The sequence below is a fragment of the Exophiala xenobiotica genome (assembly GCF_000835505.1).
Source record: "Exophiala xenobiotica strain CBS 118157 unplaced genomic scaffold supercont1.3, whole genome shotgun sequence".
NCBI lineage: Eukaryota > Fungi > Ascomycota > Eurotiomycetes > Chaetothyriales > Herpotrichiellaceae > Exophiala > Exophiala xenobiotica.
Window position 1 is genome coordinate 1,094,746 of NW_013562492.1, and position 22,015 is coordinate 1,116,760.

Genomic DNA, 22,015 nt, shown 5'->3' on the forward strand with positions numbered 1-22,015 from the left:
GAGCACAAGGAGCCAGCGTAGACTCGTTATCGCTTATCGGCTTCAACGGCAGAAGCTTCCGCCGACATCGGACTCGGTGCATTACCCTCCGAAGTAAACTTTGTCCAACTTCAACAGTCACTACAGTCTACTGTGTAGGTCTTCCCAGGGCACCTATCTCCGGTACGCCCTTTGTCATCATACCCTACAGCATCCTCTAGTCACCGACGAGTCCTCATGGGAGTAATGTACTTGGTGTTCTAGACAAGGCTAATTTTCGTTTCTCGCCGTCCCTCACCAACCAACCAGCCGGGAGTACTTCGATGTACTGCTCGTGTGAGATCCTGCTACCATGCCTGCGCTCGACAGCGGCAGAGACAACGACTCTCCGAAGACCTTGAACCCTTCCACGGCGGTTGCCACCCTAACTCGACCTCACATCCCTCTATCCACCCTACGGAAACCCTCAATCGAACCAGAAAAGCTGCTACAGTGGAACACCGCCAGCCTAGGCTTGAGACTAGGTGCGGACCTTACATCTGCCGCGAGCGCGTCGGCTTTAATAGCACCAGTGATATGCGTAATAGACCGGTATGTTAGAGATTCGAGAAACACCTACAATGCCTTTTGGCCCCGTATATACTCCGTATGGTGTCCTGAACAAGAAAAATCCTTTCATCTCAAATATCGACGTCGTCTGTCGTAGCGAACCAAATACTGAGATACATCCAGTTCGATAGTTGAAAAAGTCGCCAAAGGCGCATCCCTTTCATCATGCCTTCTGCGCTCGCTGCGTCCGGCCATTACTCGCCCGCATGCGTTCCTCTTCTCTAGGCCCTTCCTTCTGATCTTCGGCCTGTACTTCTCGACGTACATGACCGCCAACACGGTTGACACTCTCACGTCGACTCTGACCTGCAAACAAGCATCCTCCGTCTCCTCTGGACCCACAAAATTCTTCGCAATATCGTCCGTGAACATGAGTCTGTGTGTGTATAAAGACTCGTGTTTCGCGCGTATGTTCGGCGCGCCGTCGTCGTCTCCCGCAGCCGTGGTACCCAGGCTATCATATGCGTTGTTCGCCATCCGAGACAGCATGACGATATTCGCTTCTTTCAACCTCCCTCCCATCATCGCACCACAGCTGGCCAGCCTTCCTTCCGCCATAACATCACGATTCTCGAGAATCCTCAGCACCGAATCTGGACGAGCGAACACCGCACAATTCCTGGCTCCTGCAGCGATACAGATGATTTCCACGCCGATTCATCTTCTCGGTTTGGACTTGTACAACAGACAAGGGCGCCTGGGTTTCGCTGAGCGATATCCTCGCATTCTGAGGGACTGGGGTGTCAGCGCTCTTGCTAGAATGGGCAGGATCATCGTAAGACCATGCTGCTTCCCGTCTATTTCAAGTCTCCATTTTGGCTAACCCACACAACCAGCCTGCATTCGGCGTCGGCGGCGTCGTTAATGCTAACATGCGCAAGAATCTAATGACCAAGATCGAGGGCAGTTGAATCCCCCAGAAAAGAAAGGTTTAGAGGCGTTGATGGCCGGGGTTTCTGTCCAGCGTTGCTCTCAACAGTCGGGCTTCTGGTGATAGACTCTTATTGCTGTTTTTCGTGTCGACACTGGCACAGATACTAACGACGGTCGGCAAAGTCTTCATTGGCGATTGACATATGTTTCCAAGCATGGCGTTATGATGCTGGCGCACATGGATGGATGGACTGGTTGAATATGGGATTTGTACTCAACTAGAGTATGCCCGTGAGCATGCTTTTGGAAACTGTTATGATGTTAATGGCCAATTTCGTGGGTCACTTGCACAGCACACAACGCTCTTTGTTTCTGTGAGAAATGGCATATGGGAAGACTTCAGGTCCAACACCCTTTATGAGTGACGGTCACTCTAGGCTCAATATTTTCACTAGCAGAGGCTTAGCATATCGCGAAGAGGCCCCTCCGCCAATGTCACCGTCTAACATCATTCACTGGTACTGTACTCCCCCAGTCTTCACCATAGGAGCTTGGCATATCGCGAAGCGTCCCCCTTGCGATGTCACTGTCAACGGTACCCTCCCACCCCTAAACAGGTGTCGTCTCTTGTTATTGAATTCGATGATCCGCTGCCCAAGGCTTCGTCCAGAAGTCCATTCCCGACATCCTACCAACACCGAACAGCCGCTTCCCAGCCTTTGATCCGTCCCATAGCGATCACCCTGTTTCTATTCAAACCACGAGCAGAGCCTTAATTATCCAGATGCTTTCTGTCGCGAATGGCTTCTATCGAACCAGTAGCGGCTACCAGCTCCCGTATACGACAAAACCTTCATAGAAAACACCCATGATGTAGCCTGGGGTCACCTTGAACCCCACCTCATCTCATTCGCATGCCCAGGTACCAGGTATACAATACTACACAAGAACAGCGTCTTTTTCACTGGCATCCAAACCATCCCACCCTTGCTTGTTCTCAAAACTACATCCATATCCACTGCCACAGTCTCCGACTCAATGACCGCATCCTCGGCTTCAGACCCGACCTCATGGAACATCTGCCCCATATTCGAGCAGATGGGCGGATCCAACTTATTAAGCGCCCAGTATGTTCCAAAACTCAGCGCTAATCCCATGGGGTAGGCAAAATAGTACATTCTCGTCGCCGGCTGTGTGACGCGGACACCAAAGACGCCCAAGAAGCCATAGAAGTTGGGAACCTGTAGAAGTCGTCAGAAAAGCTGTTACCAGTGTAGCTAGACAAGGGCATAAGGCGTAATATCCGTGTCGAAATGCGACGACAAAGGATTTTGGTGAGAGATTTGAAAAACTTACAATTCCCACGAGGTAAGCGACGTACGCTCTGTAGTTCCAACCTCGGCAATAGTAGTAGAGGCCACTGTGCGCCGGGGTGAACATATCGGAGATCTTCAGGTATCCACGCAAGACGATTAAGTAATGGCAAAGCATGACGCCGGTGATAGATGACAAGAAGATCCTGTGACACCATATTAGCCTGAGACACCCGGGAAGATGTTCCTGGCAGCACATACTGGTACGAGGCCAACCACGCAACAAAGCTCGATGCTGAGCCAAGGATGTACCAGGGGCACATGGCATAGGATATGATGGCTGCGATGTAGAAGCCTCGTCGGATGGTGATGAACCGTGGCCACAGGGCGGCAAGGTCGTTACCAGCGGGGATCGAATTCTCAAAGATAGACGAGATGATCGAAGCGTAGAGGAATCCGAGGGCAAGGAAGAAGATACCTGCGCGCGTCGCGGAGTTGTAGCGCTTCTCTAACAGAGCGTCCACGAAATCTATGGGGTTCCAAATTAACTGGGAAGATCAATTAGCAGGTATATATGAAGGTGTATGACTTTGAGCCATACCTCGCCGAAAGTGATGACCGAGCTGGACACGATCAAGTTGCCAATGATACCGACCAGGAACGTTGACAGAGGAAACCCAACTAATTGTGGCCAGAATGCATCCTTAAGCTTCTTAGCATATCTAGTACCACATTAGCAAAACTGGCTTGAACCGCGGAATATTTGGTGCTCCCAGAAACATTGGGTTGCGCTCACCTCAAGAAGTCGGACGCATTCGTTGCGTAGGTTGCACCATTGGCACAGTAGATGAAGACGTATCGAGCAACGGTCCATGACTTGGTGGAACCGTGGACAGTCGAGCCTTGTCGAGCGACAGGACCAATACCTCCTGCCTCGGCAAGAGCCCACCCGAGCAGAAAAATTGAGCAGAGGAAGAATATGCCAAGCTTGGTGTACATGTAGGGTCTCAAATTTGGAATTTTGATAGGAAGCAGGCTGGTCGTCAAGATCCTGCAGGCTGTCAGAGAAATCGTCCCTATCACAAGCCTATGTTCTTACCAGGAGAGGAAGAAACCGATCATGCCTCCCGAATTCAAGGCCGAAGCGCCATCAGGGAAGACATCCGGGATCCTGGCAATGGAAGGGAAGAGGGCATGAAGCATCACGTAGGCGCATTGACCCCCTTGGACGGCGTTCACACCAGTCCAAACAAGCGTCATAACCACCCGATTCACGACCGGCCAGTAGGCGCGCCAGATGCCAAACGACGCTCGTGCAATGGTCGGATAAGGGATATGGTATGCAGCACCAGCTCTTCCGTTGAATACAAAGACGGTTGCAATCATGACTATAGCCGTTGGTCAGCAATAGCGCATTCGATGGAGCATGACTACCTTACTCTGTCCACCCAGCTGACATGCGAGTGCTTCCCAGACGCTCAACCCAGCTGCCAGTGCCGCTGAGACACCATAGGATGAGGCCGGAGTGGCGTTCGCCGAGAGCCAAAACCAAAAGTACGATTTCCAGCCAAATGTTCGGTCGGCAATGGGGACGGGTCGCAGATCATTGTTGTCGAGCCATTGATGGCCATTCTCTGCTTCAGCATTGCGGTACTCCTTCGTTTCGATTCGCTTCACGAGGCGACTGAGGAATGACACCGAGCCCATGGTCTAGGTGTGGTTCTGAAAGCAGCGCGATCGGTATGCTTCCTGGTTCTGGAGTGCATCATGAGACGCAGGTGGTGATGTACTACCTTATACGATCTTGCACTATTCTGTCCATGATGACTGTAGTCGAGGATGACAATATTCGACTGCTCGAGACAAACGTTTTATCTTCGTGGCGGAGCTGCGACCATGTCGGTTCTCCGTCGGTTGTCCGTGCCATTTGCCCCGATCGACGCTGTGAGTGGATACATTTTCTTGATACCATATCTCGAAATCATCCCCAGATGATAACAGTATCAACGGACACGCGGCTCGTCGTGAAAGGGCAAGCCGAGCGGAGACCCGACGGTGCCCTGGGAAACCCAATTTGCGAATTCTGTAGGTCGTGCCAGCTGATCGAGACAGGACAGTTTCATATACACATGACTTCTTTCTGAATTATATTAGTCTTGCAAATTTGAAGGGAAGTATTTTACCACACACTGAACTCCGAGAAATGTCATCTACCGTGGTGCAAGAGAGCAAGCCAGCTGAGATCGAGGGATGGACGACTCTGCAGCTCACAAGTGCATACGGTCCAGTCTTTCGTTCCGTCAAAACAACACCGCCTCGCAATGCCACGCGAGAGGAGATCCCCGTGATCGATGTCAATGGGATATTCAGCAAGGACATTGAAGATCGGAAAGCTGTGGCAGCACAAATACGACAGGCTGCCACTACCATTGGGTTCTTCTACATGAAGAACCATGGAATCCCACAAGACACCATCGCATCGGCTCTGAAGGCTTCTAAGACTTTCTTCCATCAACCACAAGAGACCAAGGAACGCGTGAGCGTGTCAGGATCCAAATGGCACAATGGCTGGAATGGCCCCAAGTCTCACCGAGCCAATGCCGTGGAAAGTATCGACTATCGAGAGAGTTTCGGCATGCGATATGACCCTACTACGATCCTGCTGTCGATGACGTTGAATCTATCCCACAAAACATCAAAGACGGTTTCCGCGCAGAGGAGTGCTGTTGGAACGAGACTTCGAATGTCCCCGGCTTCAAGGAAGCCGTGATTGAGTACTGGCGAGCCTGCCTTTCGACTGCTCGGCGACTGGTGAGGACATTTGCTCTCGCCCTGGACTTGCCCGAAGATCATTTTGACACCATGACCTCGCACCCTAATGCTGCGATTGCACTCAACTATTACCCTCCGATTCCACAAAGCGCTCTGGAGGATAAGGAGGAGGCCGTCAGCATCGGTTCGCATACGGATCTTCAGTTCTTCACCATGCTCTGGCAGGACCAGAATGGTGGCCTTCAGGTTCTGAATCGAGACGGACAGTGGTTGAATGCAACTCCGATAGAAGGCACCTTTCTCAACATCGGAGATTACCTGATGCGCATCACCAATGACCGCTTTGTATCGACTGTCCATCGTGCAAAGAATTTCAACACTAACGAACGCTTTTCGATGCCATTTTTCTTTGGTATGACAAGATCAGCAGTGGCGAAGCCGATGCTAATTGTATACCCTACGTTTCAACTTCAATGAGACGTGCGGAGTGCTTCCAAGTTGCGTCGATGAGGACCATCCAGCGAAATATGAGCCTATCTCGTGCCAGGAATGGGTCCGTTTGCGGTTCAAGGCAACCAATATATAGTGACACCAGCTGCTGTATGAGCAGCCATGGGCCAGCAGAGATGTTCGAGGTCGGCGTGCATTCTTCCGGTGTGGCATAGCGCTAGGCGCGGGTGTCGGAATGGGAAAAGATCACTGCTTGTCTGTCGAAAATTTGGACCAAAATCATGGCTCATGAACCAATAAGTCCTCTGTAGGGAAAGTTATATCATCAAGGCAGAAATCCAGATTAGCCAAGTTCCCTGTCGTGAGCATCTGCCACGTGTACCCGTCCTCTGTGGCAATAAGTTGTGCTGCTATGAATGCTTTCTCTGCCTCAATATTGTCAGAAAGCGATACTCCTGCTTCAGCTGCTGCCCGTCGCAATTCACCAATAATGGCGCCGAATCTGTAGGCAATATGTTCGTCATTGGGCGCAATGTCCGTGAGATATTGTTGAGTGACGGCGATCAAATGGTGGCCGACGGCGAACTTGCACAAGTTGAGAGCTGCGTATATGACGATGAAGAAGAAAAAGTCCGGCATTTCTAAAGCAGCCGAGAAGTCCAAATTGAGGAACCGTTCCAGGATTTTGCTGGTCGTCTGAGTGATAGCTTCTTGAACAGGAGTTGAGTCGGAGTTGGCTTTTAACGCCGTCCGATATAGGAGGAGATAGCAGAAGTCGTAACTGAAATCTGGTTTGGAATATGTGGGAGGGACTGCCATCATTAGTGAATGCTTGATGCTGGCAATGAGAAACCCACAACTTCCGAGGACATGTTTCCAGGATGCATGCCAATCTTCGAGCTCTCTGTACACAGGGACCACGTGGGTCTCAGTGACCATGGGGACGTCGTTAAGCATCTTCTCAGTCCTGCTGTAGAGCAATACTTCAGCAAACAATGCTGCATCGGCCATGGTTGATGTCTGAAAATCCAATATCTGCGAGCAATAGTCTACGAAACGCTGAGAGACCACGCTCGGTCGAGCATTACCGACAGAGAACCTATATCCGTCAGTGCGAGCTACTTTAACAATACCAGGCAGACTTACTGGACATTCGTCAGACACAAAGCATTCCAGATGCGAAGGTTTCGCAATCGTGCATCGTCATCGTCTTCTGAAGCCGGGTTTGCTAGGTTAAAGGATAAGACGGCGTGATTGACGCTCGTCCCGCTCAACATCCAGCTATCCATAGGCATGGTGGTCTGGATTGTCGGGCTGGACATGCTGAGCAGCAGTAACGCCTGGATCGACTCGTGGCTCAGAACAGGAGTTTTCAGAATCGTGCTTGCGGTCAAGCGCCTGACTAAATTGTCTCTTCTTTGAATCGTATCCTTGCTCACGTTTGGCACATGTGGTGATGCCAGCAGGCATGCCGCGCTGAAAAGAAGAGGGTGAGTCTCTTCAAGGTCATCTGGAAGGTCGTTCTCGGAATAGACAGCTATCCACTTCCCAAGGCGTTGAAGAAAACTGCAACTGTCAGCACATTCTGCATGACACCGTGGAATGTGCTTACACTCTGATCAGATAGTTGGCCAGGGAGGCACCCAGAATGCCTGTTGATACCACGTTTCCTATTGCGAGGACTTCATCTCCGAATTCGCCGTTTGGGTCCGAAGAGACGTTGTTGGAGATTCTTTAGCAGAGGTACAGGTCTTGTCACTCCGGTTTGGTACGATGAACTCGCGCGGACAGAAGTCGATGTCCAGTCTGCACCAGAGACCTCGGAAAGAGCTGAAGCTCTTCGGCCTTCATCATTCTTCGGCGGTGCACTCAGCGTGGTCAATAGCTTTGTGAGGATTTCGACGCTCTCCTCGTTACGCGCGAGGCGGGCCTCAACGCCAAAAGGCAGGGACGACTCTGATGACTCCGCTTCCTGCTCCAGTGTTGGTAGGTCGCATTTGAGACTACCTCACGAGTTAGCAGAAGAAGCTTGATAGGAGAGGTAGTGCCGAACCGTAGTGCTGCGCATCTTCTGCAGGTATCCCTGGAAGCGATCTCGCACCTGGTCTTCAATTTTCGACACGTATTGCAGGCGCTAAATGGTCGATTCAAACGTCTTCTCTTGGGCTGTTCTTGCTCGAGGTGGCCGTCCAGAAGCGGCCGCTCATTCGTAGATGGCTCTTGACTTTGGTCCATGACCTAGCTAAATGAACGGACAGAGGTAAGGACATGGAAGCGCGAGGGTAGTCCAGCTGGGTCCATTGGGAATGGTGTCGTTTGACTGCGAAAGTGACTGATGCCGCCGTTGGGGAGCCGGAATCGAGCGTCTAACGGGGAGTTCCAGGTATCCATTGACCCCGCCAGTTGCTGTTCTAGGCGCAATAATCACTCGCCAGGCACTTTGTGGGCACCATTTCCAAAGAGGTGTTAGGCTCTGCTTACCTAAAATGAGCGATACCCCCCGCCCGTCCTTGCCTTTAGTTTCACCCGCCGGATCTCTGACAAGCCTCTATGGGCAATCTCTATGCGCAAGGTAATCCTGCTCTGCGACTACTTCTGGCTCAACTCGGAACCTCGAAAGCTACCAAGGTACTGATATCTGAAAAGTCCTCTGCACCCGGTCCAGAGACACGAGAAGAGGAATTGCCACAATGTGTGGACACTCCCGGTCCCCATCAAAGCCACAAGCCCTTTCCCAAACATCTCCTACAGCCTCCCCTCTAACAGATCCAGACCTACCGCTTTCCTCCAACTCGCATCCCACCAACCTACGGGGAGGAACGTGTTCGAGAACCATGTCGTCCACGCTCCAGTCCCTCTCCAGATTTCCTTAGGTGGCCTGTCCCAATTCCTCACAATATCCTTCACAACATCCCTTGCCCATTTCTCTGGATCTTCTCGGTGAGGAAACGCATTGCGCATCGCACTCTCTGTCTGGTCTTTGATAGGCATGTAGATCGACGTCGCCGGCAGATTGGCATTCCCACCCTGGTGATTCGCGTGGAACTTTGAGTGCACGCAGCCGGTTTTCAAGTCGACCACCCGCACATTGAAAGGTTCCAGCTCGATACGCATGTGGGTACTGAACATCGCCGCGGCGGCTTTTGAAGCATGGTAGACAGAGTTGTGAGGTGTAGGCTCGACGCTCGAGACCGACGTATTGTTGACAATGAGGCTCGGACTGGAATTGGGTGAAGATTTGGCGGCGTAAAGAAGCATTGGTAGAAAAGCTTGCGTGACGCTGATGTATGACCAGACGTTCAAATCGAATAGCTCTTTTGCTTCTGGGACCGAAATGTCGGAGATGGGCATATTATAGCCTTGTAGATTGAAACCGTGTCAGTCTCTAGCATATGCTTGTGTCTCACTTTCCCAAGAGCTTGTGAAGACTATCGCAGTGCAATCATCGAGTGACCGGCACGCAATCTCATCTGCTGGGAACTGCTGGCAGCCTGGGCCTTCCCGGAAAAAGGCAGTGAAAGAAGCGGGACATACCTCCACCAGCATTATTGACCAGACAATCCAGGCTCCCCTCGACATCTCCAGAGCGCTTCGTCAACTGTCTGACCTGCGCGACACAGTCACGGATCGATTCTTCGTTGCAGACATCTAGCCGCAGACACTCGATTCCGAGATCCTTCAATCCGACCATTCGAGCCGGATCTCTCGCCGTTGCCAAAACACGGAGTCCCGCATGGTGGAAGGCCACCGCCAGAGCATAGCCTAAGCCATTCCGAGAGCACCCTGTGATGAGGACACTTCGCTGCTGAGGCGCCGACATCACTATGAGCAAAGTACGTCCTGCGGGTCAGCTTGTCGCAACAAAGAAACATATTTCGAGCTGGTTATGGTGGCAATCACTCCCAAACAGGAAGGTGGTTAAAACTTGTCCTAGCAAGATATGCACCTCTCGCCTGACGTGTTCGACGTATGTATATTCAATGCCAGGAGAGGATCTGATAACATAGCTAACTACCTTACCTAACAACGAGGGGAGACCATCCTTCACGAATACCGCTGACGATACAGATTTGTTGCCGATGCGCGCTACAAGGACATGTTAAAATGCCTCCTGCACTCAATAACTCCGTAAACATTCTTACGCGAACTGCATTGTCACCTTGAGCTCTCTGTGCTGAAAATTCCCGGTCTCTGACCAGTCATCACAATTCGCTTTCTGGGTCCTTGAGCTTGAGAATCCTCAATTCCGTTCTGCTTCTGCGCTTGCGCACCCATGCCCTCGGCGATAAACCCAATCACATACGCACCGCCACCAAGAGCTGCAATGGTCAAAAAGGTTCGCCTCAGTCGACTTGTGAAACGCTTCCAGAAAGTGTCATTCTGCTCCTTCGGAGAGTGGGCATTGGTCTCGGTGTTAGAAGACGCCACTGCCACACTAGGCCGAATCGTGCCGGAGAAGACATTCTCTTGCCTCCTGACGGTTGGCTGTTTACTGACAGACGGCCGGGACGGCGGTGCTGGTGCTCCAGATGGATTTGTCTTTCCGTTCACCTCATCCAGTACTGGAGCTGCCGATTTGCTTGAGTGCATACAGTCCGCCTTTGTATCACTGCTGCTTGCGCCACTGAAGGGCTTCGATCCTGCAACAAGTTCTGGTTGTTGTTTCCTGAAAATCAGTATGTCTTCGCTTCCATTAAAAAGCGCGTAACCTGCTCTTTTGAGCGTTGTGAAGTGTTTGAGAAACTCTGGGGCATGCTTGAGCCTTGCCAGAATGCCCACGGCATCCGCCGATTTCTTTGCTGTCTTTGATGGCTCGTTCATTGGCGAGATTTCGACCTTCTCTGTCGAAGAGTCGTACGCTAGGATAAGGTATGGCGAATCAAAACGCTTCGTTCTCAGGCTTTCAATGGGCGGTATCTGTTCATCGTTCCAAACGGGCGAGCCTGCAGGTGTAAAGACCGGTTCTGGTACTGTGTGCCTCTCCGTCTGGTCGCTTGGTGCACAACCCGTAGCTTTCTTCTCGGCAACTTCATCTGGGTCACCATCTCCAGTTTCAGACATCGCGGGTTTGACCTCCGCAACCTCTTGCGCTTTCAAGTCGATTCTCTTCCTGCCAAAATTCGACCCTGTCGCGTCTGGAGCAATCCAGACATTATCTGGTCTTCTGGCCTCGATTGCACGGATTGCCATCTTTGCTTCGTGAAGCTCTCTTCTCACTGCCTTAGTCGCGTCCACAAGCTCGGCATACTTGGGCTCAAAGTCGCTCACATAATTGTCAATGACGGGATTGGTGGAGACCCCTGGCTTCACAGTGGCACTGAGTAGAGGGTGCGGTTGCTTGTTGAGTGCAGGATCTGGAGTCGCAGATGCTGCGAGATTTTCTAAAACTTCAGTCTCTGGTGCAGGTTGGCGGTGATTGATATCGATCGGACCATATTCACTTTCATACACGGCTCTGATATCGTTAGAGAGTCGTGTGAGTTGAGCATTCGTTATTTCTGAGTCGTTCTTTGCCCTGACTGTCGCTTCCCTCAAGGCCGCAGTGCGTTCACGACGCTCTTCCAAAGCCTTTGTGGTTTCACGTGGTGGCGTAGGAAGTTTCAATGAAGTTTGCAGCTTGTCTTTATAGATCGAAGGCGTTTTGCTCAAGGAGTCATCTTTGAAAATAAGCTTCTTAGTCAAATCCATCCACTTTTCTCCGCGTAGATGTCGAAGATAGGTACCGTAGTTGTAGTTGAAAGTTCCCACAGATCTCAGTGTTTTGGCAACGATGCCATCTGGATAGTCGCGAATGTGGTCCCAGACATTGTCCAGCCTTTTGCTCAATTTGCTCGTTTGAATGCCGGCATCCTCAGGAACTGCCTTGGCGGCGTCCTTCTGGTCATTTGGGACTGCTGCAAAATCGGCCTCGAGTTTTCCCCTTGATTCTTTCTTGAGATTAACACTCTCCTGCTTCGTGACTCTGGCAGTTCGCGTGGCCGCACGCACATCGCTGGCTCGCAGTAGGTCCATGTCTTCCTCGGTTGCCGGAATTGAAGGTTTAAAGACCTTGGCTGGTTTTGAGCCTTCTTCCTTCTGCTCTGCTGCCTTGTTCGTGTTGTTCCGGCGATCAAGAGCTGTTTCAAACATAATACTGCTGTTTTCCTTCTTTGCGAGGGAATTTATCTGTATTCGATCCAGCGCTGGCTCGAGTTTGGGGCCGAACGTTTTGACAGGAATTTCAGTGCTGGTCTCGTTGGCATTCCGACGGCTTTCGTCAACATGTGGTCTGAAGCCGGCGTACTTCTTGACCGGAATGTCGTTAGATGTGTCTTCCATTCTTGGGGGTTGAATTCCGGTGTTTTGCGTCCGAAACCCTTCTTTCGCCAGCCAGTCTTGATCTTTTGTAACGAGCTTGCTGCGTTGCTCACTACGGGTCTCGTACGTAGTGCCCGAAAATAACGGAGTGCTGTCATCTGGCTCGGTAGACTCACGAACTCTCTTTGGAGCTTCCAACCCTTCCTGTTTCTCGTCTGCCGCATGACTGCTATATGGCTCAGTGAATTGAGCGGTGGTATCTATATTGTTGCCCTTCGCTCTGGACATGAGATCGCGCAATTCTTGCTTCCTCGAGCTACTCGAACTCTTATTGTGAGTCGCCACGCTTGTGTCAGAGGACGAGATTGCCGTAGTCTTTTCAGATGTGCCATAGCCATACACCTTGCGAGGCTTAAAAGCCTTCACTGGAATATCAACCCCATGTTCTGAGAACAGCGTATCCAGCAAAGGTTTCTTCTCTTCGGATACTTCGCTGGTCCTCTTCTTTGAGACCTTCCGCATTGAGATCGGGTCGTAAACATAATCCTCCTCGCTATCAATGGTCGCCTCCGTCTCAGACCCTAGCATGGACTTTGCTTTAGTCTCTTGTGGAGGAGCCGCGACGGTTGAAGGTGAGTATAGCGGCCGATCTGACGGACTCGCCGGCTTGTGCGACGAGGAGTTCATAGACGCGGTTACATCGTTTTCTTTGATGGCACCAGACTTGAACATCCAGGAGAATGGATCCCATGTCGAATGATCGGTGGTTGGATGGCCACGCCAACGTCGGCCAAAGAGGGTTCCATATGGATCTTCTGAAATGGCATGGTCAACCGCAGCTTTGAAGGAATCAAAGCCTTGGTGTATGGGCTTGCGAGCAGCTTGACCATGAAGTTTGTGCGCGTGCTCTTCATCTTGTGTAGGTCTATCAGAATTTGGGGACTGCGGCTTGTAAGCACAATGCCTACTCCCCCAGAATCGACCGTGCACAGCCCATGGCGAGTGATGGCTGTCTTCTCTCTCCCATAAAGCCTTTCTTTTCAAGGCCTTCGAGTATCTGGACCTCATGATCTTTTGATGCCTTCTCATACGTTCCTCGAGGTTGTCATCGATCATAAGCGGGTGTTCGCTCGAGTGCCGGCTCCACCACCACAGGTTTCGTACTTGGTGTGTACGTGTCCTTCTTGCTCGATGTATGGAAGTTCGCAACCAAAGGGTCGTTTTACCAGGGTTAGTGCCGAAGCGGCCATTCCAGACCGGTGGCAGTGGCATGGCGGACAATCAATGGGGTAGCGACTGTACCGATGGAGGTAGGATGAGGAGGACCGAAGATATGGCAATTGTTCTAGAAGATCGTTTCGACTTGGGTGAAAGCCTGTAGGATGCGATCGCAGCCTCTCCGTGATGAATCAATGTTCGAGAGATGCTGGGTCTGAAAGCGGTGTCATTGATCGAGAGCAGGCTGACATGCTGTGTATTGCGGGGATGGTGAGTATGAAAGGGGTCGACGTCCAAACTATGGGTAGATCACCTCACCGCATGGCAAAGGGCCACAGAGCAATGGTCATCCAGACTCCCCCGTATCCAAGCAGGAAAATGAATGAATCTGAAGGTGAAGTAGTAGATGACCCGATCTACTAGGAGGCGGAGTTGATGTACAGTCGCGGCAGTACAACTAGGAAGGAGAGATGATTGAGGGGTAGCGATAAGGATAAGCTGCATTGAGGAGAATCCGCGACGCGTTTCAACACCTTCTACGAGTATTCGTATCTTGGTTGGATTTCCATCGAACGCCTGACTTCATCAATCAGCCTTTCCTTCGCTTGCCGATACGCCAGAATGGGAATCACTGACATGGGCCAACATGAGGGGTCCAACAACGCTCCCAGACCTTGACAAGCCTCGATTATCCCAGCCTTCATGCGCCGCAGATGCAAGCACCACGCCTTCCATGGGCGAGCATTGTCAGCTCGAGATATCCCCCTTGATCTGTCCAACGCAATGCTCAAAAAGATATCACAAAGCACTGGTCCAGAAGACACCCTTCATTCTTCTGCTCGTTTCTTCGTCAAGGTGTCTACGACTCGTCCGTAGAATTTGGCGGCATTTTGCCGTGCAAACGTGATGTCCTCGATCAAATAACTCGGCATGTGCTCTATCATATCGCGATCTCTGTTCGCGTCCAATAGAGGCGTGTAGAGAAACTCCGTCTCTTCGAAGCTGGCGTTTCTGGCATCTTCCTGATCGACGAAAAGTTTGAAATGCAGTGCTAAGAACTCGTCAGCAGGGATCTCGCGCAAATGTGCTCCTACTTACTGCCGTTTCGTCCCGTCTGGATGCAATCGTAGGTATCACCTTCATCGGTCTTCTTGACACTACGGATGATGAGACCAGTCAAGTCACTGTAAAGATCCTCCTTCATCTGAGCACATTGAGCGGCTTGTGCAGCTTCAGCACTGCCCATTACAACAGGCCGCTGTGACTTTCCTTTAATGGCGCTTCCTGGAGGCTTCGATGCCGCAGTGTCAACCGATGGTGCTCGTGCAGCTGCTAGCTTAGCTTGCAGACCCTTGATTTCGTTCTGGGCTGTAGTGAGGGAACTCTCGAGTTCTGTTACGACGTCCCGCATCCTGCTGACTTCCACCTCCTGGCTCTGCATCTGCTTCTTCAGCCTTCGGGCTTCTTGAACAAGTGGTGCTTGTGCTGCAAGCTCTTTCTTGAGCGACGCGATCAGATCATTGGACGCCTGCATTGTCGCGTCACATTGTCTGCGAAGCTTTTCCATGTTGGTGTTTGCTTCATGAATCCCGACTTCCTTCAGGTTACGGTATTTCAAATCGACATTCTCGAACTTGCGAGTGACATCACCTAGCTTGCGCCGCAGACTTGGGTCTGCTCTTTCCGTGTCTGATGCGCTCCCTGCTCGACGCCTGTAGGTTGGTTCCGGTCGTGGTCGTGAAACATTGCGAGGTGCGACATTTGATTTTGATACCTTCTCTGTCAACAGTGGTTCGGTATTTTCTTCTTCCTCTTCAGTTGTCTCTTTTCGTATTTCGGATACGAGTGTCTGAAGTTCTTGCACGACTTTGGGTTTCCTAGCAGGCGCAGCCTTCTTTCTAGCCTTGACGGGCTCAGAGTTGTCTCCACTCGAGGCTTGCATCGGGCGCGCTGCTTCGGTCGCTGGCTGTTCCATGTCCATAACATCTTCTTCTGCGACATCCTGCGTCCGGATCACGTTCGCTTGCTTGACGGGTTTCGTTTTGCTAGGGCCGCGGACGCGTTTCATAGGCTTGGGTTCCGAAGTTTGCTGCTCCGTTTCGGACCACTGCGCGTCGTTCCCCAGACGGAGATCGCGGCTGTTGACCTCCTCGTCTGCTGCTTTGCGCTTCGCCGGGACGGTCTGCTTCGAGATCGCCTTCTTGCTCTGCGAAACTGTTGTCTTCGACTTTGATTTGGCAGGCATTGTCACTCTATGTCGCTTCCGGCCTTTCTTTGCTTGAGTATCCTTCGTGGTAGTCGCGTCCGAGACGGAAGAGAGAATGGAATTCTCATCGATAGAATTGGCTGACTCTTCCATGTCTGAGTCCAACAGATCGGCTATTCCCTTCATTGTGACGCGTAGACAATGGCAACAGTGTCAGTTAAGAGGCTTGAATTGGTTGCGAGTGTCATTGATAAACTCCCCAAACAAATGTTCGGAGTAAACAAAGCCTGGAATGGACTAGCCTGAAGTGGCGTTCGTGGCGAGCGGTCGTGGCGCATGCAGCCTCTTTGATATCATACGCAATATCATCTGTCTCCAGCGGAGGCCTTCCAAACATTTCATTTCCACTCCCAAACCCCCATGGGCTCAACTGAAGGAATCCTGCCCAAAGCATCATAAAGATGTCTCCCGACAGAGGCGGGCATGTCTGGTGGCATCGCGTACTACAGGAGCTCCTCATTGCAGCTCCTATGGTCAGTAAGGCCCGCGCTTTTATTCGTGTTGTCTAATGGTAACAGGCTATCGGAGGCTTCTATCTTGTCAAATATGTACTGAAGCAGATGAACCTTGATCCGGAAGCGGATGCGAAAGAGCGCACCCGGCTACAGTCAGAGGCGATCCTGCGCAGACTCGATGAACCACAGACCACGAAAGCCATTCTATCTCAAGATCCTCAAATACCACTGAGAGAACAACTCGCATTGTCGCAGTATGAACAAGCCATCCTACAAGATTTGGTCTTTCCTGAAGATATACGCGTCACATTCGAGGATATCGGAGGCATGTCGGACATCATAGAAGAACTGAAGGAGTCGGTGATATACCCCTTGACTATGCCGGATCTCTACTCAACATCTTCTTCATTACTCTCGGCGCCTTCCGGGGTACTACTGTACGGGCAGCCTGGGTGTGGCAAAACCATGCTTGCCAAAGCATTGGCTCACGAAAGCGGTGCATGTTTTATCAATCTACACATCTCGACCTTGACTGAAAAATGGTTTGGCGATTCAAACAAGCTCGTCAATGCGGTCTTCTCTCTGGCTCGCAAGTTGGAGCCAGCCATTGTCTTCATTGACGAGATTGATGCAGTTTTAGGTACGCGCCATAGTGGCGAACACGAAGCAAGTGGCATGGTGAAGGCAGAATTCATGACTCACTGGGACGGATTGGCTTCGGCCAATTCGTCGGGACGCCCTCAGCGCATACTGGTTCTCGGAGCAACGAACCGTATGCAGGATATCGACGATGCAATTCTGCGACGTATGCCGAAAAAGTTCCCAATTTCTTTGCCGAATACTTCACAGCGATTGAAGATCCTCAAGATCATCCTTAAAGATACCAAGGTAGACAGAGCGCAGCTTGACCTGGAATATCTATCGAGAGTAATGGCTGGCATGTCTGGAAGCGACATCAAAGAAGCTTGTCGGGAGGCCGCCATGAATCCCGTTCGTGAAATGATCCAGCGTCAAAGAGAGAACGGGCTGAGGATGGAGAACATGAAGGCTGGAGAGGTTCGGGGCCTTCGAACATCGGACTTTTTCTCTGGTACAGCTACATCCAAGTCTGCTAAGGGTGTAAAACAAGGGAAGGAAGATGGGGAATGGAGCACGGCGTCATCTTCGCCAGGCGCTGATTCGGACATGGAAGAAGCTGTGGAGGAAATTCAGCGATAGCACCCATATATACTTAACTGTGTGGTATAAATACTATGTAGGCTCATGGGGATTATGCACCTGCACAGCAGGCTTCATGCGGTCTGTCGATTCTGACAATCTTTATTTGAACCGGAAGGAAGAAAATGGCACATGCTTATCTGATACCAGGAGACGAGCCTAGGCACGCCTAGGTTGCAAGAAGAACAAGGGATACTTCGAAAATCGACCGGAGGCCTTGCAGAATCGGGGCATGGCTTTCAAAAAGTGCTTGCTCCGTGAGATCAGCGCATGATGGGCGTAACGTTGTCCCCAGACTTTTCGAGACCCCCCACAGTCTTAGGCGGATTGCCGCCAATTGGTAGCCTGGTTGCTAGCCTGAGTTAGGCGTTGCTAGCCTTCCTGCCTCCAGAACCATTGCTTATTCCTTGAGGTACGGAGCCACACCACTCCTGCTAAGACGCAGTTTGCTGCTCCAAAGTCTCATCACCGCCTGCTGCATCGACCCCGGAACAGAGCATCTTTTCTCCCGTTCTGAAAGATTCCTCGTCGCCGAACCACGTCCATGTGCCATTGCGGCGATGCGATTTTGTTTTGCTCGGAGGCCAGAAACCACCTCTGTCCCTAACTCCTCCACCTAGACGCATTTTCAGTCGCAGTTATGGCTGATCCAAGCCCACAATCTGAATCGCAGGCCACTTCCGCTCCAGCACAGTCGCAATCTGGAAACGAACAACCAGCAACGAACAAGGCTCCTGCAAATCAAACTCCTGGGCATCCCAGTTTCAGAAGGTATTTCGTCTTCCTAGATCGGTGCCATTTGGTCTTCTCTAACTTGGGAAACAGGCAGCGCGCATCTCGAGCGTGTGGTAAGCTCTTCAACTTTCCGTTCAACCCTCATATCGTAGCAAAGGCGGAACATACGGAAGAGGTGGATTAGACAACTTGCCGGATTGATATCGCTGCTGCTTGCCAATCCGCACAGATGCTAGAAGTGCGGTCGCGAACAACGTCGATTTATCAGTCCTGTTCGTTGGGTGGACGCGACATACCGAGAACCTCGGTCCAAGCAGCTGGCTCCTTTGACGAAGGAGACTGCGGCATACCATGTCCATATCCCAACATGCCTATAAGCCTTATCACGAGTCGTTGTTAGTTTTTGTCTTCGAAGAATTCGCTAACGCACCAGCCTGCAGAAACATGTCATGCACGTAAAGTATGTCGCGTATCGCTTGACCCTGCTGGAGAGGCAGTCATTGATACTAACCCGGGCCACCTAATAGGTCCGATGTGATGCGGCTTCTCTAGGGTGAGGCATGAACAGTTTTCAAAAGGGATGGTTTTGCTGACCATGTGTAGTGTCCCTTGCACCAACTGTGTAGCATTTTCCATCGAATGCCGGATCCCTGTTCCCAAAAGGAAGAGGGCCGGTACGTCGCGAGCAAAAGATGAAGAAAGGTATGATCCAACCGATTTCTATAATGTGTATCAAGACGTTACCATCTGAATATCTGGGTTTGGGAGAAGCTAATTCGAGCGAGCATCACAGTGAGACTGGCGACTCCCAGCAACCGCCTACTCCCACAGATCCCCGTCTAACACGCCCTCCACAACCGAGGCCGACCGCCGGCTTCAATTCTCCAGATGGCATCCCCTCGACGCAAATGTCGGAGGCGCAAGCCGCCCAACAAGCCGCCAATAACGGTACCATGGCCCAATTCATGAAGCCTAAGTTTGCTCGCGCACCGATCAAGGAAGCTGGGCGAGTCGCTTACCTGGGAGAATCCTCGAATCTGTCACTGCTCGTTCACGATCGGCACGGCACCACCGATGTAGTCCACTATCCTCTCCCGGAGAACATCAGGGGTGCGCGTGCACGCTTGACGGAACCAGACCAAATGGAGATCGAGATCCTGCAACAGAGAGGCGCCTTTTTACTCCCTCCTCGAGCGCTGTGTGACGAACTTGTTGATGCCTACTTTCGCTGGGTCCATCCCATTGTGCCAGTCATCAATAAAACACGATTCATGAAGAGGTATAAAGACACCAAAAATCCGCCGTCGTTGCTGCTTCTTCAGGCAATCTTGCTGGCTGGCTCACGGGTGTGTACAAACCCACAACTGATGGACGCCACTGGCTCGACAACGCCTGCAGCAATGACCTTCTACAAGCGTGCTAAAGCACTATACGACGCCAACTATGAAGATGATCGCATCACCATAGTCCAAGCTTTGATATTGATGGGCTGGTACTGGGAGGGCCCCGAAGGTAAGGGCCGGGAGTCAATCGACTTTGCCGACTATGCTCGGTCTAACATTGCGGCAGATGTGACGAAAAATGTCTTTTACTGGACCAGGGTGGCTATTGTGGTCGCTCAAGGTGCTGGTATGCATCGGAGGTGCGTGCAGCCACCAGTCTGGAAAGAACGTTTGCTGACAAGCTCTTCAGTGTTGAGAGCTCGCAACTAAGCCGACAAGACAAGAGACTGTGGAAGAGAGTATGGTGGTCTCTTTTCACAAGGGATCGGTCTGTTGCTGTCGCGCTAGGTCGCCCTGTCTCGATCAACACCGACGATTCGGATGTCGAAATGATTACTGAAGACGACTTCATTGAGGACGAAGGGGATCCAAACAGTGACTATCACCCGGATCCTGTTCACGTCCAATTTTTCCTACAATATGTCAAGCTCTGCGAGATTATGGGTCTCGTGCTTTCGCAGCAATACTCGGTCGCATCCAAGGCTCGAAGGACCAATGCCATAGACCTTACACATAGCGACATGGCATTGGCAGATTGGTTGCAGAATTGTCCTCGGGAGGTATACTGGGAACGGTCGCGCCATCATTTTTGGTCTGCCTTACTTCATTCCAACTACTAGTGAGTGCGTATCCCTTACTTGTGGCCTAAGACTGATCGCTTTTGCAGCACCACACTATGTCTCTTACATCGTGCTCATATGCCGCCTGCCACAGCAAAACCGCACGACTATGAGAATGTCGACATGTCATATCCTTCGAGAACAATAGCATTCCAGGCCGCTGGCATGATTACTTCCATAATGGAGAACCTCCTTGCTCACGACCAAGTCAAGTACACGCCTGCATTTATGTGAGTGAATTTCTCTTTGTGTCTGGAAATTGCTGACGCTCTGTCTAGTGTTTACAGTCTGTTCTCGGCGCTGATTATGCACGTCTACCAGATGCGCTCCTCAGTGCCTTCAGTCGTGGCGGCCAGCCAGGAACGAATCAACGTATGCATGAATGCGCTAAAGGAGGTGTCCAAGGTGTGGTTAGTGGCCAAGATGGTGCACACCCTGTTCGAATCCATCCTTGGAAACAAGGTGTTGGAGGAGAGGTTGCAGAAAGCGACGGGCAAGAAAGCTCAACGAGCCAAAACGAACCAAGGTGCTGGTGCTCCAGGCCAGCCAAATGGCAACGCCAACGGTACAGCCCACACTGCTCCTGCACATGCACCAATGCCACCCACAAATCCAGCGAAGCGCAAATTTGATGACATTGACTTGGGATTTAATGTCGGCCCTCCAGCTCCGCAGATGTCATATGAGCGGTCGCGACCACAGACTCCTGCTGTTACACCTTCTCGAGAAGTCCCTCAACACCAGCATCAGCACAACTTCCTCGGCTCCCCTCCGCTGCCGGCTGACCACTTACCGGCATCAAGATCTCGTGGAGCTTCTCGGATACCTTCGCGAGGTCCCACCAGAGCCAACTCGCCCTTCAATGGGTATTCCATACCGGCGACACCGCCAGACTTATTTTTGGTTACCAGAGACTCGCCAAATATCTCACAGCAGTTATGGGAGAATTTTCAACCTGATCAGCTCTTCCCTGACGGGACTATCGGAGATGTGACGAATTTCACTAGTCCTGTCCTGAACCACGCTGTCGATCCTCAACTACAAATGCAACACCCCATGACAGGCCAGCAAATGCCGCAGATTGACATGGCAGGACAGGCCCAAGTATGGCCGCCTGGAATGCAAGGCATGATGGGCGCTGGGATGGAGATGCACGACAGCGATGGATGGTCAACTAGCTCGATTGGTAATGCTCCAGTGGCGCCGACTACTTTGAATGTTGAGGACTGGTTCCAGTTCTTTGGCATTAATGGCGAGATGGCTGGGATGAACATGGATGGAACTTGATCACGGAGGGTGTCGCGCGAGAAATTTCTGACAACCCCAGTCCGCTGGAGGTTCAACCATCGCCTGCGTTCACCACGTACCATTTATATCATAGGGACGGCTTGCGTCAGTCCGACTCTTTGAAAAAGGGGATTATGGACACCTGTCTCGCAAGTGTCAGGATGTCAACCTCTTAGTACAATAACCGTGCCATGAGTCCCTCCAGGGCATATACGGCCCCAAGAGAAAGTTCAGCATGGCTAAGGTATGTAAGACTACCAAGCGATTGAAGCATCTATACTCCGTACTCGTGCTGGAATTAGTATCTCGCGTTTCACTCATAGTCTGGCTCCTGGGGACATGCGAGGCATCGAGACCGGGACTGGCACGTGAGAGTAAATGGGCGGATTGTATTGTCGCTGAGGATGCTCCGCAAGCCTAC

General features: G+C 51.4%; 8 protein-coding genes across 9 annotated transcripts; 4 read left to right on the forward strand and 4 right to left on the reverse strand.

Moving 5' to 3' along the window:
* The first annotated feature begins 132 nt into the window (after nucleotides 1–132).
* PV05_04609 (uncharacterized protein) lies at nucleotides 133–1,968 on the forward strand. Its single transcript, XM_013461031.1, has 3 exons — nucleotides 133–570; nucleotides 712–1,363; nucleotides 1,425–1,968. The coding sequence occupies exons 1-3, from the start codon at nucleotides 332–334 to the stop codon at nucleotides 1,497–1,499; spliced, it is 966 nt and encodes a 321-aa protein (XP_013316485.1). The 5' UTR covers nucleotides 133–331; the 3' UTR covers nucleotides 1,500–1,968.
* Nucleotides 1,969–2,345: 377 nt separating this feature from the next.
* On the reverse strand, nucleotides 2,346–4,597 carry PV05_04610 (uncharacterized protein; the record flags this gene model as incomplete). The annotated part of the gene is made up of 7 exons (XM_013461032.1): nucleotides 4,214–4,597; nucleotides 3,874–4,162; nucleotides 3,571–3,825; nucleotides 3,376–3,496; nucleotides 3,036–3,322; nucleotides 2,818–2,980; nucleotides 2,346–2,702 (listed from the first exon to the last, which is right to left on the reverse strand). Exons 1-7 carry the CDS (start codon nucleotides 4,479–4,481, stop codon nucleotides 2,346–2,348), a joined length of 1,740 nt encoding a protein of 579 aa, XP_013316486.1. The 5' UTR covers nucleotides 4,482–4,597.
* A 380-nt stretch (nucleotides 4,598–4,977) lies between these two features.
* PV05_04611 (uncharacterized protein) lies at nucleotides 4,978–6,023 on the forward strand (the record flags this gene model as incomplete). Its single annotated transcript, XM_013461033.1, has 2 exons — nucleotides 4,978–5,478; nucleotides 5,535–6,023. 2 exons carry the CDS (start codon nucleotides 4,978–4,980, stop codon nucleotides 6,021–6,023), a joined length of 990 nt encoding a protein of 329 aa, XP_013316487.1.
* PV05_04612 (uncharacterized protein) lies at nucleotides 5,982–8,287 on the reverse strand. The gene is made up of 6 exons (XM_013461034.1): nucleotides 8,050–8,287; nucleotides 7,769–7,999; nucleotides 7,609–7,728; nucleotides 7,143–7,562; nucleotides 6,854–7,095; nucleotides 5,982–6,808 (listed from the first exon to the last, which is right to left on the reverse strand). The coding sequence occupies exons 1-6, from the start codon at nucleotides 8,229–8,231 to the stop codon at nucleotides 6,276–6,278; spliced, it is 1,728 nt and encodes a 575-aa protein (XP_013316488.1). The 5' UTR covers nucleotides 8,232–8,287; the 3' UTR covers nucleotides 5,982–6,275.
* A 1,864-nt stretch (nucleotides 8,288–10,151) lies between these two features.
* On the reverse strand, nucleotides 10,152–13,565 carry PV05_04613 (uncharacterized protein; the record flags this gene model as incomplete). The annotated part of the gene is made up of 1 exon (XM_013461035.1): nucleotides 10,152–13,565. One exon carries the CDS (start codon nucleotides 13,563–13,565, stop codon nucleotides 10,152–10,154), a length of 3,414 nt encoding a protein of 1,137 aa, XP_013316489.1.
* Nucleotides 13,566–14,338: 773 nt separating this feature from the next.
* On the reverse strand, nucleotides 14,339–15,903 carry PV05_04614 (uncharacterized protein; the record flags this gene model as incomplete). Its single annotated transcript, XM_013461036.1, has 2 exons — nucleotides 14,339–14,562; nucleotides 14,610–15,903. 2 exons carry the CDS (start codon nucleotides 15,901–15,903, stop codon nucleotides 14,339–14,341), a joined length of 1,518 nt encoding a protein of 505 aa, XP_013316490.1.
* A 204-nt stretch (nucleotides 15,904–16,107) lies between these two features.
* Nucleotides 16,108–17,534, forward strand: PV05_04615 (uncharacterized protein). The gene is made up of 2 exons (XM_013461037.1): nucleotides 16,108–16,250; nucleotides 16,296–17,534. The coding sequence occupies exons 1-2, from the start codon at nucleotides 16,179–16,181 to the stop codon at nucleotides 17,448–17,450; spliced, it is 1,227 nt and encodes a 408-aa protein (XP_013316491.1). The 5' UTR covers nucleotides 16,108–16,178; the 3' UTR covers nucleotides 17,451–17,534.
* A 368-nt stretch (nucleotides 17,535–17,902) lies between these two features.
* On the forward strand, nucleotides 17,903–21,930 carry PV05_04616. Of its 2 annotated transcripts, XM_013461039.1 has the most exons (10): nucleotides 17,903–18,221; nucleotides 18,276–18,298; nucleotides 18,626–18,645; nucleotides 18,713–18,738; nucleotides 18,789–18,887; nucleotides 18,979–19,697; nucleotides 19,755–19,827; nucleotides 19,878–20,306; nucleotides 20,355–20,537; nucleotides 20,586–21,930. In XM_013461039.1, exons 1-10 carry the CDS (start codon nucleotides 18,091–18,093, stop codon nucleotides 21,592–21,594), a joined length of 2,712 nt encoding a protein of 903 aa, XP_013316493.1. In that variant the 5' UTR covers nucleotides 17,903–18,090; the 3' UTR covers nucleotides 21,595–21,930. The 2 variants fall into 2 exon arrangements, with proteins under 2 accessions (XP_013316493.1, XP_013316492.1); XM_013461038.1 differs by having other exon boundaries at nucleotides 18,979–19,827.
* The last annotated feature ends 85 nt before the right edge of the window (nucleotides 21,931–22,015 follow it).